At 37.7% G+C, this 14463-nt stretch overlaps 1 protein-coding gene across 1 annotated transcript in view; it reads left to right on the forward strand.

The window, feature by feature from the left end:
* Nucleotides 1-798, forward strand: part of LOC105527291 — a 2506-nt gene extending 1708 nt beyond the window's left edge. The window contains exons 3-4 of the mRNA XM_011963585.1: nucleotides 14-268; nucleotides 378-798. Coding sequence (XP_011818975.1) covers nucleotides 14-268; nucleotides 378-478 — 356 coding nt within the window. The 3' untranslated portion in view covers nucleotides 479-798. The remainder of the gene's footprint in view (nucleotides 1-13; nucleotides 269-377) is intronic.
* Nucleotides 799-14463: the final 13665 nt, after the last annotated feature.

The following is a 14463-nucleotide window of genomic DNA, read 5'->3' on the forward strand; positions in this document are numbered from 1 at the left end:
CGACTTCCTGGAGTTCTGCCTACCGGGTCCGCGGGCGGGTGTGTGAGAGAAGGCGAGGGCAGCCGCGGGGTGGGAGAGGAGGGAGTCCCGGCGGGAGGGCGGGGGAGAGGCTGGAGGGAGGGGGGCTTCACGGAGCTCCAGCCAGGGCCGCGGTGCGCCTGCACGTCACGGCTACTCAAACCCAAGCACGTCCCGAAAGCGGTATTTTCTGCGTCTGGGAGGTTTTTGCATCCTCAGTTCCCACCGCTGGGGCTGGCGGCGACCAACTGTAAGAGAAACTCACTGGGAGGCGAGGCAGGGGGGTGCGGAGGATGGGAAGGCGACTCTGAAGGGTGGGAAGTGAATGCTGGACTTGATCGTCTTTCTCTGTCTTTCAGCGCGGACCTGTCGCAGCCAGAGAGCTGTCATTTTAGCACCGGGATTCAGAATTGATCCAGTCCGCAGCGGAGGGGGCACATCCCAGCTCCCGAGCTGCTGAGTGTCTCTGGCTGGAACAATAGTAGTTTTTCTCTGCGAGGCTGCAATTAACATCTTATTTGTTCTGGCTCCATACAGGCCTTGTCAGGATCGCGGTGCGGCGACCGAGGTTGGGCTCTTGCATTGCTTTCTTCTTGGCAATGGAATCGTGGTTTCGGGGTCTAAACTTTTGTTTCGTTTTGTAGTCTTAATGCATCTGATTCTTTTTCAAGTTTCCCTAGTAACAGGTTTGGGGACGGGTGGGAAGAAACGAGAAAAGGGGTGAAGAGAAACAACCAGATTATATAGAAAGGGAAAAGGGATAAGTTTCCCCACCTTTTAATCTATCTATCTGCCTATTATCTATCAGTCATTTTGCCTCCTGGACAGTTGGCTGACCAAGTGTCTGATAAACCAGCTTCAGATACACGCTACAAAAGGTCATTCGCCTCCTGATTATGTCTCTACTTGTAAACGCAGTTGGTGGTTTGCAAAACAAGTGCTAAAATAGTGCAATGATGTGGTGGGAGGAAACCATAATGGGCAATTCATATAAAGTGCTGGAATCTTCATAAGGGTGAGTTTCTCGAGCGGCAGGTGAAGTTGAATAAAGCAATTTTCCATCATTTGTTCCCCTCACTCTTGCATTTTTTTCCTTCGCTTGTTTCTCTCCCCTGGAGCGATTATGGATAGCCAAGAACACCATTTTAAAAGAGATTGATAGTGAAAACAGGAAGATGCTGATGGTCTTTTATCCACTGAAGTTGTTTGATATATTAAAATTGGTCCTTTACTTCTTAATACATATTAACAGAGTGACCCTCTTCAAGGCTTTCCCTTCTTAAACGAGTGCCTGGGATAAACACTCTGTAAGGGAAACAGTTAATAATTCCCCAACAGGCTTTAACTATTTTCCCAGTAACAGATCACCAGCAAGAGAGCAGCCTGGGTGGCATTTTGGTTTTGTGTCATTTTGGTTCTTTACAATATTTTTATTCATTTAAGGAAATGTTAAAAGGAAATAATTAGGGTTTATATCCAGAACAAATTTTGAAACACCGTTTAAGCAAACATATTTTCTTTTAAAAACAAAGAACAGTGAGCAACCCAAAGGAGAAAAACGTTTTATTTCAACTTCCCTAGAGATCATAATTATGATTTTTGCAAGGCAATTTGGTCATTTCTGTTACTTTATCCAGAGGAAAAGAAAACCATGACAGATGTGGAATAAAAATGGAGAAAAAAAAATGCTTTGGATGGTTTATACATAAAAAGGAAATAATAGGAGGTTCAGTTATACTTCTATTTCGCACCTAGTGATTTCTCATATTATCTTGTAACACTGTGATTTTGATGTTTCTTAGAAATTCTTAAAGTCGTGACACAGTGGCATAAGAATAACAGCTGAAAGGGACAACTTAAAAGGCTTAATCCTAAATGGAAAGGATCACTTACTCCCGGGATCATTTATATTCAAGTAGAAGTCAGGGCAGGGTCAGAAAAGAAAGCCACCCTTAATAAAGCCCTTCACCCTTCACATTGTTTCTCATAACCTTCATAAATTGCAGGCTACTGAGCTGGCCTGATGATGATCCTGCTGAGATATATTTATAGCAGATGATTTGTGGATGATAACTACGCCAAGCAAGACACGGTCTCCATAACCCCAGGCTCGTCTGACTTCCTCAGGGGATTATAATCAAGAATCAGGAAAAGAGCCCTATATGGACAGTCTGGTCTCTGGACACTAACAACAGCACAATCCAAAGGCAAAGCAAGGAGGAACCACTTTGTTTCATGTCTGCAAGATGCTCCATATAGAAAGCATTGCTGACATGTTGACCCAACAGCAAAAAGAGAGCAGCAGTTCACACACCCTCAGCTCTCTGTCCTTTCCTTTCTATTGATGTTGGTCCACTTTTATGATTTAATACATATTAAATTCACCATTTCAAATTATAATTATCTGCTTTCATTGGTCTTTTTCGCGAGTCCAAATGTATGTCTATATTTATGTTTATATATATAAACACAAACATATTTATACATACCTATGTATATGTGCACACACATTTGCAAGTATGCATACACATACGTGTGTGTATATATGTATTTGATATATACGTATTTCAGTTGATACACATATATTTGCTTGGGAAGTTTCACTATATTGCTTTGTATTTCTCTTTTATAAAGTAATGCATTTCATTCCAAAACTACCAGATTAATTGTATAAATTGATTATTACATAAGTTTCCTTGATGATTTACAGAAGAACTATCGAGAGGTCAGTGTTAGCACATCAAAATATAGACTGGTATTGCATTTTAAATTGACCCAGGTATTTAAAGTTAAAGCCTTTGAAATTTATCTCTCCTATTATTAATGCATTTTATTAAGATTACTTTGGAATGATGAGGTTTCTAAGTTTGATTTATTTCTGTTTTTCATCTTTTTGTCTGTATGTGCTAAGTTTAGTCCTTCCACTTTGAGAATAACCCTATAATCCAAGATCATTGCTTAAAATTCAGTATCATTTGCACAATTCTCATACTCAAATAAGAATGTTTCTAGAATATGTTTACTCAATTTTAAAAAGTGTTTTCTCTTTCCTTCTTTCTCTCATAGTCTTTCTGATATTACCATATTACCACATTCTAAATTCTGTAACTTGTTATTTTCAGTAAGGCTTTAAGAAGCGTGGATAGGCTTGTGGGTTATTTCTTGTTAAATATTCCTTAATTTTTTAATATTTAATATTATTATTTAGCTTTTAGTACTTAGTATTTGGTATCTCCCATATATATATATACACACATATATATACACTATACACACACACACACACAAAGCTTTTGGAATGTTAATTAAATGATCAAAATATTATAAGATTGCATTGTTATGAGTACTTAACTTACCCTTAAAAGTAGCATATTTACTATAAACTGAAACAACTTCTTCTTTGTCTCCTCCTGATTATTATTATTTTTTGTTATTAAATAAGGAAGTCTCTCAGGAACCAAGCTGTATATCCTCTAGTCTCTATGAAAAAACAAATTGGTCATTTTCTACTTGGACATCCCAGAAAAGAAAGTACATGGAAGTACTAAAAAATAAAGGGATAGACTTGGGGTTAAGGGAGATGTCATAGAACAGCTATCCTGGGTTCAAGTGTAGTCCTATTCCATGCCAGGCAAAGTCAAGGTTAAGTTTAGTCCAAAAATCCCAGTTACATCAAGTTTCCATTTTTTATCATTATTTCCCTATACAACGATACAAGTTAAAAAAAGCTGGTAAATACTTTTGGCCATCAATTTTCAAGGTTTCATTGGTGATATTAAGGAAATACTGTAAGTAGGTAACACAATGTCACATCTGTGTGCTGTAGAAGCATCTTGAAAAATATGAACTTTAAAAACTCAAAATATGTGTTTGCAATTGAACATACATTCACCCCCAAATTTGTCCTTTTTCAGTTAGTTATTTTTTCGTATAAACTTACTATACTTACACCATTATCTTTAATCTCTGAAATTTCAATTATACTAGAAATCAAGATTCTTCATTTTTACTCATGAACCTGACACTAAGTGTATACCTCATTAAGGACAAGAAGCTATTAAGTCTCTGGACTTCAGTTATCTCACAGAAAAGAGCTTGGTTGAATAATGTCTAAGGCTCTTCCTGACATATTCTAAATAACAGAAGGTGTCTCACAAGAAATGGAAGCAGTGAGAGAAAAACGCAATTAAATCCTAGACTAGAAAGAATCACAATTTTTCCACTCACAGGTTGGAAATGCCTCTCTATTCTATCATAATTTTGAAAACCTCCATAGTTTTACCAGCTTTGCCTTTCCCTGTTGCTATCATCTGCTGAGGTACAGACAGTCCTTTCCGTTTTTGTTCCTCTCCCACTCTAATAATTTTTTTCTTTGACAGAAGTCCCACTTTACCATTAATGATGACAATAACTAAAGCTGCCAGGAACAGCACATCTGCTGACCTTTATCAACACCAGGTATTGAAGTCTACGGACTACCAATTATTTCTGAACATTTCTTCATGTTTAGTCCTGTTTCTACCAATTCTGATCCACTTATCTCCACCATTTCTTTTCCTGGCAGATTCTCTCATTTTGCCTTCTGGATCTCCATGCTCTTTTATACAAGCAGACAAGAGGAAGAATATTCTCTATCCACTTCCTTGACTGAAGCCTGCTCTTTTATGAAGACATGGCATCTCTTCCAACCATGTCAAACAGAAGCAATTTATGTGTACGCTTCCATATCCTGATTCAGTGGGTCAGGGGCAGAATCAGTATCCTTACTCTCCCCTTTGGTTTCAAATATTTACTCCTCATTTCACTTTCATGCCCACCTTTCTGTAGCGATCAAGGCATCTGCCTTTGCAACTTTACCTCTTCCTCCAGATTATATTTTCCATTCATGGAATCTTTTAGCTGCCGGCTCACAGTTTTCCTGTCCACCTGACTTCCGTTCCTCTTCTCATGGCTTCCGCTCCCATGCAGATGTCTTATCCTGACACACTAGCTTCTCCATTCTATTTCTGTGTTTTTTGTTTGCTGTTTGTTCGTTTGTTTTTTCCTACTAGTTCAACATTTCCCTATAGTCTATAACTAAAAAGTCTAACCAGTGATTAAACCACTCCCAATATTTAACATTTAATGTTTCAGTGCTCTAATTACCACCTTCTACTTTCATAAACTCACCTCCTAAGTAACCACATGGAATCAAGTCTTTCACAAAATTAAGGTCTTTTTTTTATTATTATTATTGATTCCCACCAATTTCTACTCTTATCCTCATTTTCCTCCTTATACCCTGTGGTAAGCAGCCTCTCACATGGACCCTAATGATCCCTACTTCCTGGTATGTGTGTCCTTGTGTAATTGTCTCTCTCTTGAATGTGGGCTAGATTTAGAAATTTGCTTTTATCAAACAGAATATGGTAGTAGCAATGGGATTGTTAAGATATAAAATGAATGTGTTTTCCTTCTTGGGAGCTCCTTTACTCTTCCTTAGAGCATTTGTTTGCAATAAGCCAGGTGCCGTGTTATGATACAGTCCTAAATAGAGAAGTCCATGTGAGTTTGGCCTTCTGAGGCCTGTCAAAAGACACATGAGTGAGCTCAGAAGTAGAAGCTTCCTCATTCAAGTCTCGAGAGGACTGCAGTCCAGCCAACATCTTGGTTGCCCCTTCATGACAGGCTTGAGCCAGAATCAAGCAGCTAAGCTGATTCTGGATTCCTGACCTACAAACACTATAGATCAGGAATGTTTGTGGCTTCCAACTGCTAAATTTGCGGATAATTTGTTATGCAAATGTAGGTAACTAACGTATACCCCATGGATTCTACGCCCATTGTTATGATAATTTACTTACAACAATCTTCAACTATTTACTGCATTTTCCTGGCTGGATCACCATGTTTACTGTGATGGACAACTGCCCTTCCTGATCCAGGACCCATGCAGCAGAGCATTACTGAAGAAATTCACACCCTCAGGCAGTTAGATATCCCTGTAAAGTTAGAGTCACCAGGTTCTTATGACCTCACCACACAGACTGTTACTTATAAGCTCCCTCTCTTATTACACCTATGAATATTTTGCAACTTTTCTTTGATCATTAGAAAGCTTCTCCTCAACTCTTGAATGATAAGTGATAACCTTTTTTCATTCAATATTTATAAAACAGATGTGATTAGATGGAAAATACCTTACATTCATTAAACTGACTGTACCTTCCCCCATTTTCTCCCGTCTTCTTATCTCCAGGAAGATACTGCCCTTATCTAAGAAGTTATCCCCTCCACAGGTAACTTGGATCTTACTTCTACTGGCTCTCACACCAATAATCTCTCCCTCTCTCCTGGACCACTTCCATCATCACACATATTTTATAGCAATACTACCCGTCTAAAAACTTCTGATCAACAACCTGTTTCTTAGATCCCCTTCATAACGAATCTTTTTTAAAAAAGCAATCACATTCACTTCACTTCCTCACTTCCCTCTCATTTCTCAACTCAATCCATTCTGGCTTCCACCCCCACAATTCCACTGAAAAAATTCTTGTCAAAAATCACTAAAGACCTTCATGTTGCCAAGTTAAAGGGATAAATGTTTTTCTCATCTTACTCCAACTTTCAGCAGCATTTTAAATGCAATGCCCTCCTTTTGGAAACGACTTCTATTTTGGTTTCTGTTTTATCATACTCTCCCAGATGTACTTTTATGTCACTGATCACTGTGAAGACACTGAGATGCTTCTCAGTGTCTTTTGCTTGTTCTTCTTCCATGTTAACTTGAAATGCTGACTACTGTAGTGATAAGTGTTGGATGTACTTCCCTTATTTCTCTACCACCTCCCCTTTGGTGATCAAATCCAATCCCTAATATTGAATATCACCATAAGTATGTATATGTACATACATGCATACACACATATGAATAGACACCCCATGTATATTCCTTTAACAAAGATATCTCCTCTGAGCTCTAGATTTTTAAATAATCAACTGCTGTGATTTATATCTCTACTAAATATGCCTCACAGTCATCTCAGATTTGGGATAATTAAAGGAAACTTCCTGATTACTCCAAGAAATGTGCCCTTCCCTCAGTCTTTCTGTTTCAGGAAATGACATCCCTATCTACCTAGTTATTCAATTGGCAAACATGGGAATGATACCTGCTGCTCATTTTCTATCACTCTACATCTAATCCCTTGACAAATATTGCCTGTTCCACTTTGTGTAAGTTTCCTAGGGCTGCCATAATAAAATTCCACAATGTGGATGGTTGAAGCAACAGAAATTTATTTTTTTCACAGTTTTGGAGGCTAGATGTCTAAAATCAAAGTCCCTATTGGATTGGTTCCTCTGGGGCCCCTTTCTCTGGCTTGCATATGGCTGCGGTCTTGCTGCCTCTTCAAATGGGGTTCGGGGTGTGCAGAGATGGGCACAATTCAGCTCATGATATAACTTCAATACGTAGATCTCAAATCTAACCAGTTCTTTCTTTTTTCACTGGAAACGACTTTGTGTGTGTGTGTGAAGTATGTAGTTTTTGCTTAGTCTCTTCCACCTGACATTCAATATTCTTTGTTAATCTATCTCTAATAAGTTATACTTCAAAAAATGTATCCCTTTAAAATCAAATGGAAAAACATTTTAATTCCAGGTACTTCTCACATATCACAAATAATAAAATCCAAACTTTTAATCGCGACCAACAGTGCCCTACCTCATCTGATTCTTGCTCCTCTCTCTGATTTTATCTTGTGCCACACTTCTGCTTACATATAATGCCCAAGCTACATTCACCTTTTTCTAAGTCATGAGGACACTACATTTTTATCTCCTTACAATCTTCCAATGTCAGGATCATTCTACCGGGAATAAACTTCCCTTTTTCTACTGCTAGGAGAAACTTTATAGGCCTGACCTGCCCACTTCTCATACCTCAGATTTCATCTTGAAAATTCCCTTTTCAAAGTTTTTGAAATTTTTTTTTTAACCACCCAATCTATGGTGTTCTCTCCTTGTGTTCTCTTTCAAGGTACTTATCTTTTTTTTTTTTTTTGTACTCAGGTATATATTTTTTTCCTTTTTTAAAATTATACTTTAAGTTCTGGGATACATGTGCAGAACATGCAGGTTAGTTACATAGATATACACGTGTGCATGTTCTCACTCATAAGTGGGAGCTGAACAATGAGAACACGTGGACACAGGGATGGTAATGTCACACACCGGGGCCTGTCTGTTTTATACTAGTTACCAATTTTTATTTAGTTGGTCTTCATCCTTTTGCTTTTTATTAGTGTGTTAGCTCCATCATTACAAATTCCTGCCTAAAGTAGTGCAAGACACATGGTGAACACTTCCTAGGTCTTTAGTGAATACATGGGTTGAACAACATGATGAATCTTATATGTGGGTATTAGTTGTGTTCATTGGAGAAATATCTATTCCAACAGCTCACATATTCCTGCATGATAACTCAGCTAGAGTTCTCTCTTCCCTGGACCAAATTCCTGATTTCCTGAGAAATTTCCCAGGTGACATGGTCTCCAGACTTTTCATCCTTATGACTGTTTTCAATTGAACTTACCTAGTTTGTCACAGTTCTTTGATGCCACAATTAAAATACTCTAGATTTCAGCTGCTCAGCATGGTTGTAATACTTTTATTTGTTCAATCCAGAGAAATAAGCAGGGAGCATCTACTTAGCCAGACTATGAGTTTACAATGATGAATGTCTCATATGAGGAGAATAAGTCTTTCAAATCCCTGAAATCAATTGATCATTTATGTATTTAACACATAATTAATAAGCACATACATCATATAAGACATGTTGTAAGGTGTTTGGGAAACTGAAATGACAACACAGAATCCCTGCCCTTGTGATGATTGCCTTGTATTTGTAGTGATAGCCAATGAACAGCTAGCCACCAGATAATTATAAATGGCAAGTGTGTCAAATGTCTCGGAGAAGAGACAAATGAAGTTGCGAGAGGTGTGGAGTCTGTTTGTGGGAACGGACAGGATGACCTAGTATGGAAGGGCAGACAACGTTTACCTGAATACGTAACAGTTGACCAGCAATTCGAAGGACACTAAGGAAATTTAATCATTCCCATCAAAGGGAATAGAGTGTACAAAAAATGTGAGGCAGAAGGAAGTAGAACACATTCTAGATAAAGAAAGTTAAGGTGAGGGAATAAAAAGGACAAAGAGGTCAGTGGCAATTCGTAATATTTCTGATAAAGTGTTTGCTAAGTATTAGGATAAAAATCAGTGAATCTTGGCTGGACACAGTGGCTCATGCCTGTAATCCTAGCACTTTGGGAGGCTGAGGCAGATGGATCACCTGACGCCAGGAGTTCAAGACCAGCCTGGCCAACATGGTGAAAACCCGTCTCTACTGAAAATACAAAACATTAGCTGGACTTGGTGGCGGGCGCCTGTAATCCCAGCTACTCAGGAGACTGAGTCAGGAGAATCGCTTGAACCCTGGAAGAGGAGGTTGCAGTGAGCTGAGATCACGTCATTTTACTCCAGCCTGGGCGACAAGAGCAAAACTATGTCTCAGAAAAAATAATAATAATAATCAGTGAATCTTTATAATAATAATAATAGTATTGAAGGATTGTAAACAGAGACTAACTCAGATTTACATTTTTTAACAACTCATTTCATTTCAGTCGGAGAAGTGATTTGAGAGAGGTAAGAGAGAATGTGAAGATTCAAGTCAGGAAACTGTTACAAAAGTGAAAATGGTGGCATCAGTAGGGATGAAGAAGAGAAGTGTCCAAGAGACCTTTGGAGGCAAAATTAATAGTATGTGTCAATGGTTAGGTATAAGGAGAATGACTGGATCTGGATAAGAGTCTCTGTTAGTGAATCGGCTGTATGCACTGCTGGTTCATATTCAAGTGACAGTTAGTTAAAATAAGTTAATCTAAATATTTATATTTAGAATTAAATATTTATTTATTGATACAATTGAATTTGTGATCTTAAGTGTGTGTGTTTGAGAGAGCGTGCAAGACAGAGAAAGGGAGGGACACACACAGAGAGACACACACACAAAACATGACGACATAAAATAACAATTTATTTGTCTCATAAATATGCAATCTGGGGAGGCCTTTGCTGTTGGAATAGCTTGTCTTTTGACACTGTCTTTCAGGGTCAGCCTGAATAAACTGGGTGTGAAGGATCCTTGTCCAAGATAGCTCCACCTGTGACTAGCATTTGGAGCTAGTTATTGGCTGGGGCTCAGTAGGAGCCGTAACACAGGGGATGTAGCACATCTTTACACAGACCATTCTATAGGGCTGCTTGCTCTTCCACACAGCGTTGCAGCTGTCTTTCATAAGTCAGTGTTCGAAAATATTGGAAAAGAAATCTGTCAGTGTCTTAAGACCTAGGTCTGTAAATTGGTACAGATTCATATCTGACATTATTCTTAATCAAACAGTCACTAAGCTTGTTCAGGTTCAAGGTGCTGGTGGAGGGGGCTGGACTGGGTAGGGAGAGAGCTGAAAATTCTCTAGTTCTTAATGTAGTCACCATTCTCAATGAAAGGAATATTAAAGAATGTGTGATATGTGGTGTACACTCTGTTCATTGACATCTTCTTTCTGGATTCTATCATTCAATATGTTAGGTATTATTCCATAATCAATGACATCTACATATCTGAAGTGATTTCCAAGTCAGTGGCCACTGTTTCAACATAGTGTCAGTGACATACAACTAGAAACATTTCTCCATTATAATGCAAACTTCTGGAGGGCAGGGATATTATCTTATCCCATAATATCAGCCTTTGGACAACACTGGATAAATATTGTTTTTCTAGCTCACTAATTGAGATCCTTTTAGTTATAGAATGCTATTTAACCAAACAGTCCATATTTATCCTTCCTTTCTTCAGGAACGTGAGAGATTATTTCAAACACCTTGTAAGAAGAAGCATATGTACTATGCTTACAACACTCTCGTCTGTGACATCCCTAGCAGTAGTTGTTAGATTAATAGTACTGTTTCTTAGTATAGCCAGGTTGGTCTCTGTTTATCCCCATTTTGTTTTCTATAAATTCACATACCACCTATTCTGTAACACGTTCCATAATTTTTACACAGACCACTATTAAATTTAAATAGTTTATTAAATTTAATAAACCATGATTTCTAGAATTGAGCCCTTTTTCCCTTTTAAAATAAAGCCAGTATTTATCACCTACTACTATTTGCTTCCTGTGCCCACCTATTTTCCAAGAATTTTCAAAGGTAGTTGGAAATACTTTAATAAGAACACTTATACTTTCTTTAAGTATACCATGATGTAATTTTTCTAGACCAGGACATTTGTAAAAATGATAACATACCTAAGGATTGTTTCATTTTCTTGATTTCTTGGGTATCATTTTACTTTTAAACATTGTTGGTCAATGCTTTCAAAGTGAAAAATAATTTTGATTGAAGATGGAATCAAAGTAGGAACTGAGTTATGGTTCCTCCTGTCTTCTTATATCATTACACATTCTGTGCCATGAAGGCAGAACTTTTTCACATTTCCTGTTATTTTTACACATTTGAAATGTTTTACTTGTTTTATCCTTCTTTATGTGGGCTTCTTTCTCTCGTTCTAATATCCTTAATTTTTTTAAAGAAAAACTCTTAGAATAAGGTTTTCTACTGATACAAATGATTGACTTGTATTATTTTCATCATAATTAACAAGATTTTTATATATATATCTAAAATCCATTTTCAGCAGTTTATTTTCTTTCAATATTTAAACAAAATTTCTGGAACTTTTTTTGTTTTTTTTTTTTTTTGAGACAGAGTCTCACTCTGCGGGCCAGGTTGGAGTTCAGTGGCATGATCTCGGCTCACTGCAACCTCCGCCTCCCGCGTTCAAGCAATTCTCTGCCTCAGTTCCCAAGTAGCTGGAATTATGTGCACCCGCCACCATACCTGGCTAATTTTTGTATTTTTAGTAGAGACGGGGTTTCACCATCTTGGCCAGGCTAGTCTTGAACTCCTGACCTTGTGATCCACCCGCCTTCGTCTTCTAAAGTGCTGGGAATACAAGCATGAGCCACCACGCCTGGCCTAAGATAAAATTTTTGATCAAAAATTTCAAGACTTTTGGGGGGAAATTTGTTTACCAAAGTCTTTTTTATATATGCTGAATGTTTAATACTATGGAGAATTTGACAGTCTCAGTTATAAAGAAGACAATTTTTATAGCAGATTTTTCTTTGATTTTACTATTGAGGATTAAATCTCAAGCAGATTCACCGTTTCTGTATTAACACTGTCTTTCTATGATCTTAATTGCTTTTACTAAGGGGAAAATTGGTAAATAGCCTCTCAAAAAGTTCTGTATTTTAAAGCCATCTGACCTACTTAATTGGCTCTTTCAATGTCAACTTCTGAAATAATTTCTTTACGTCCTAAAGCCTATTAAGTATTGTTGCAAAGTTGATGCTGCCCGGATTGCAGGCACAACACTCAGGTGACATCTTAATCCTTAGGACATTAACTATAAAGCAATTTATCAGTGACTTAAAAAGAAAAACAAATTGGTAATTTGATATCAATTATCTGAATGCATCTTCACATCTTTGTTATAGGAAAGGGAAAGGGATTCAACATGCATTTTATTAATCCTTTTCCCTTTGTGCCTCTCTTGAATCAAACTGAATTAGAAATAATAAAACCTTCACTTTAATCTGTCATTAAGATAAGAAAATGCAGATCCAGATCAGTTTATTCAGTTTCCCCATAGGCTACGAATGAAGTATCCTCATTGAACAAATGCTACCTTCTGAATAACTGGAGGCATAAAACAGGAAGAATTTCATGTTTCACACATGCAACTGTATTTTAATTTAACTCAGAATTTCATTTTCCATGCCGTCCTCATTTTAGGGCCCTTGGTAACAACAAAATATATACCAAGCCAATTCTTTCAAAACTAACTTATAAATTAGGAAAAATATTCTAAATTAAGCCCAAATATTGGCAATGAAGAATCATTCCATTTATCCACTCTCCATCATTCTACAGCAACAATTTACTCCTGTGTTCCTTAGACTTGTTCCATCATCAGTGTAAATTGGTGTGTTTACTAAAATATGCACACTCTGAGTTCCTTCCACGAGGATTCTGATTCTTTAGGCTTTTTAGGCTTATATTTTTAACTATAACCACATGTGAGTCCTGTGATCAGACAAGTTTGGGAAATGATACGGTTTCAGGTCCTGAGTTTCTAGATAAGGAAACTAAGACACAGTCACCAAGAGTGAACAGCTCAGGATTATTCAGCAAGGTAAAGACTACGTTGAAATGAGAATCCAGGTTTTGATGGTCTGTTCCCTTTTCACATTTTCAAAACCATTTATATTTTGATATATTTTTCTTTAAATTCCGAAGTGAGAAAATTATTTATTTTTTTCTGTGGAGTACATTTTTTAATCATTATATTAGATTAGTTGAACAAATTTATACTGTATTATCTTTTCTTATTTGTTAGGATATAGGCATTCTTTCCCGGGACTTGCATTAGAACTGCTTATAGTAGGCACCCTTCAACTGATGTGAAGCCACTCTGGTTACCTTGTCTTATCTCGGCCCAGATACAGAGTTGATCAAACATCTTATAACCACTGAGAGTGTTGATGAGTACAATTGAATACTCAAGGAGGCAATCTAATTCCTTTGACGTTAATTAGTTAAAATTATAAATGGACTTCATGGAAGTGAAAGAGAGCTATTCATAGAACTAATAAAATGTTATTAATGCATCCATTTAAGAAGAATATTTGTTACACCTTTGTTCCAGCAGCACATATGCCATATGTGAAATCTCAAAGGAGATTATCATGGCCCACAGTGCAAAGATAACCAAAACACAGTGGTGAAGCAGTATCGCTTTTGAGACAGACCAAAGTTTGAATTCTGACCCAGTCTCCTAATGACTTTGTAGACTTGGACAAATCATTTTACACCAAATTTTAGTATTTTTTTAATTATTAAGATAATACTGCTTATTTTGTATTATTAATATAAAGATTAAGAATGACGGGCCGGGCGCAGTGGCTCAAGCCTGTAATCCCAGCACTTTGGGAGGCCGAGACGGGTGGATGACGAGGTCAGGAGATCGAGACCATCCTGGCTAACATGGTGAAACCCCGTCTCTACTAAAAAAAATACAAAAAACGAGCCGGGCGAGGTGGCGGGCGCCTGTAGTCCCAGCTACTCGGGAGGCTGAGGCAGGAGAATGGCGGAAACCCAGGAGGCAGAGCTTGCAGTGAGCTGAGATCCGGCCACTGCACTCCAGCCCGGGCCACAGAGCGAGACTCCGTCTCAAAAAAAATGACATAGGAAATGCCAAATACAGTGGCAGAAGTCAAAGAAACTTTAAGAAGTGGTAACTATTAGTGCTGCTGACAAGTA

This window comes from Colobus angolensis, unplaced genomic scaffold (genome assembly GCF_000951035.1).
Source record: "Colobus angolensis palliatus isolate OR3802 unplaced genomic scaffold, Cang.pa_1.0 Scaffold613, whole genome shotgun sequence".
NCBI classification, from domain to species: Eukaryota; Metazoa; Chordata; class Mammalia; order Primates; family Cercopithecidae; genus Colobus; species Colobus angolensis.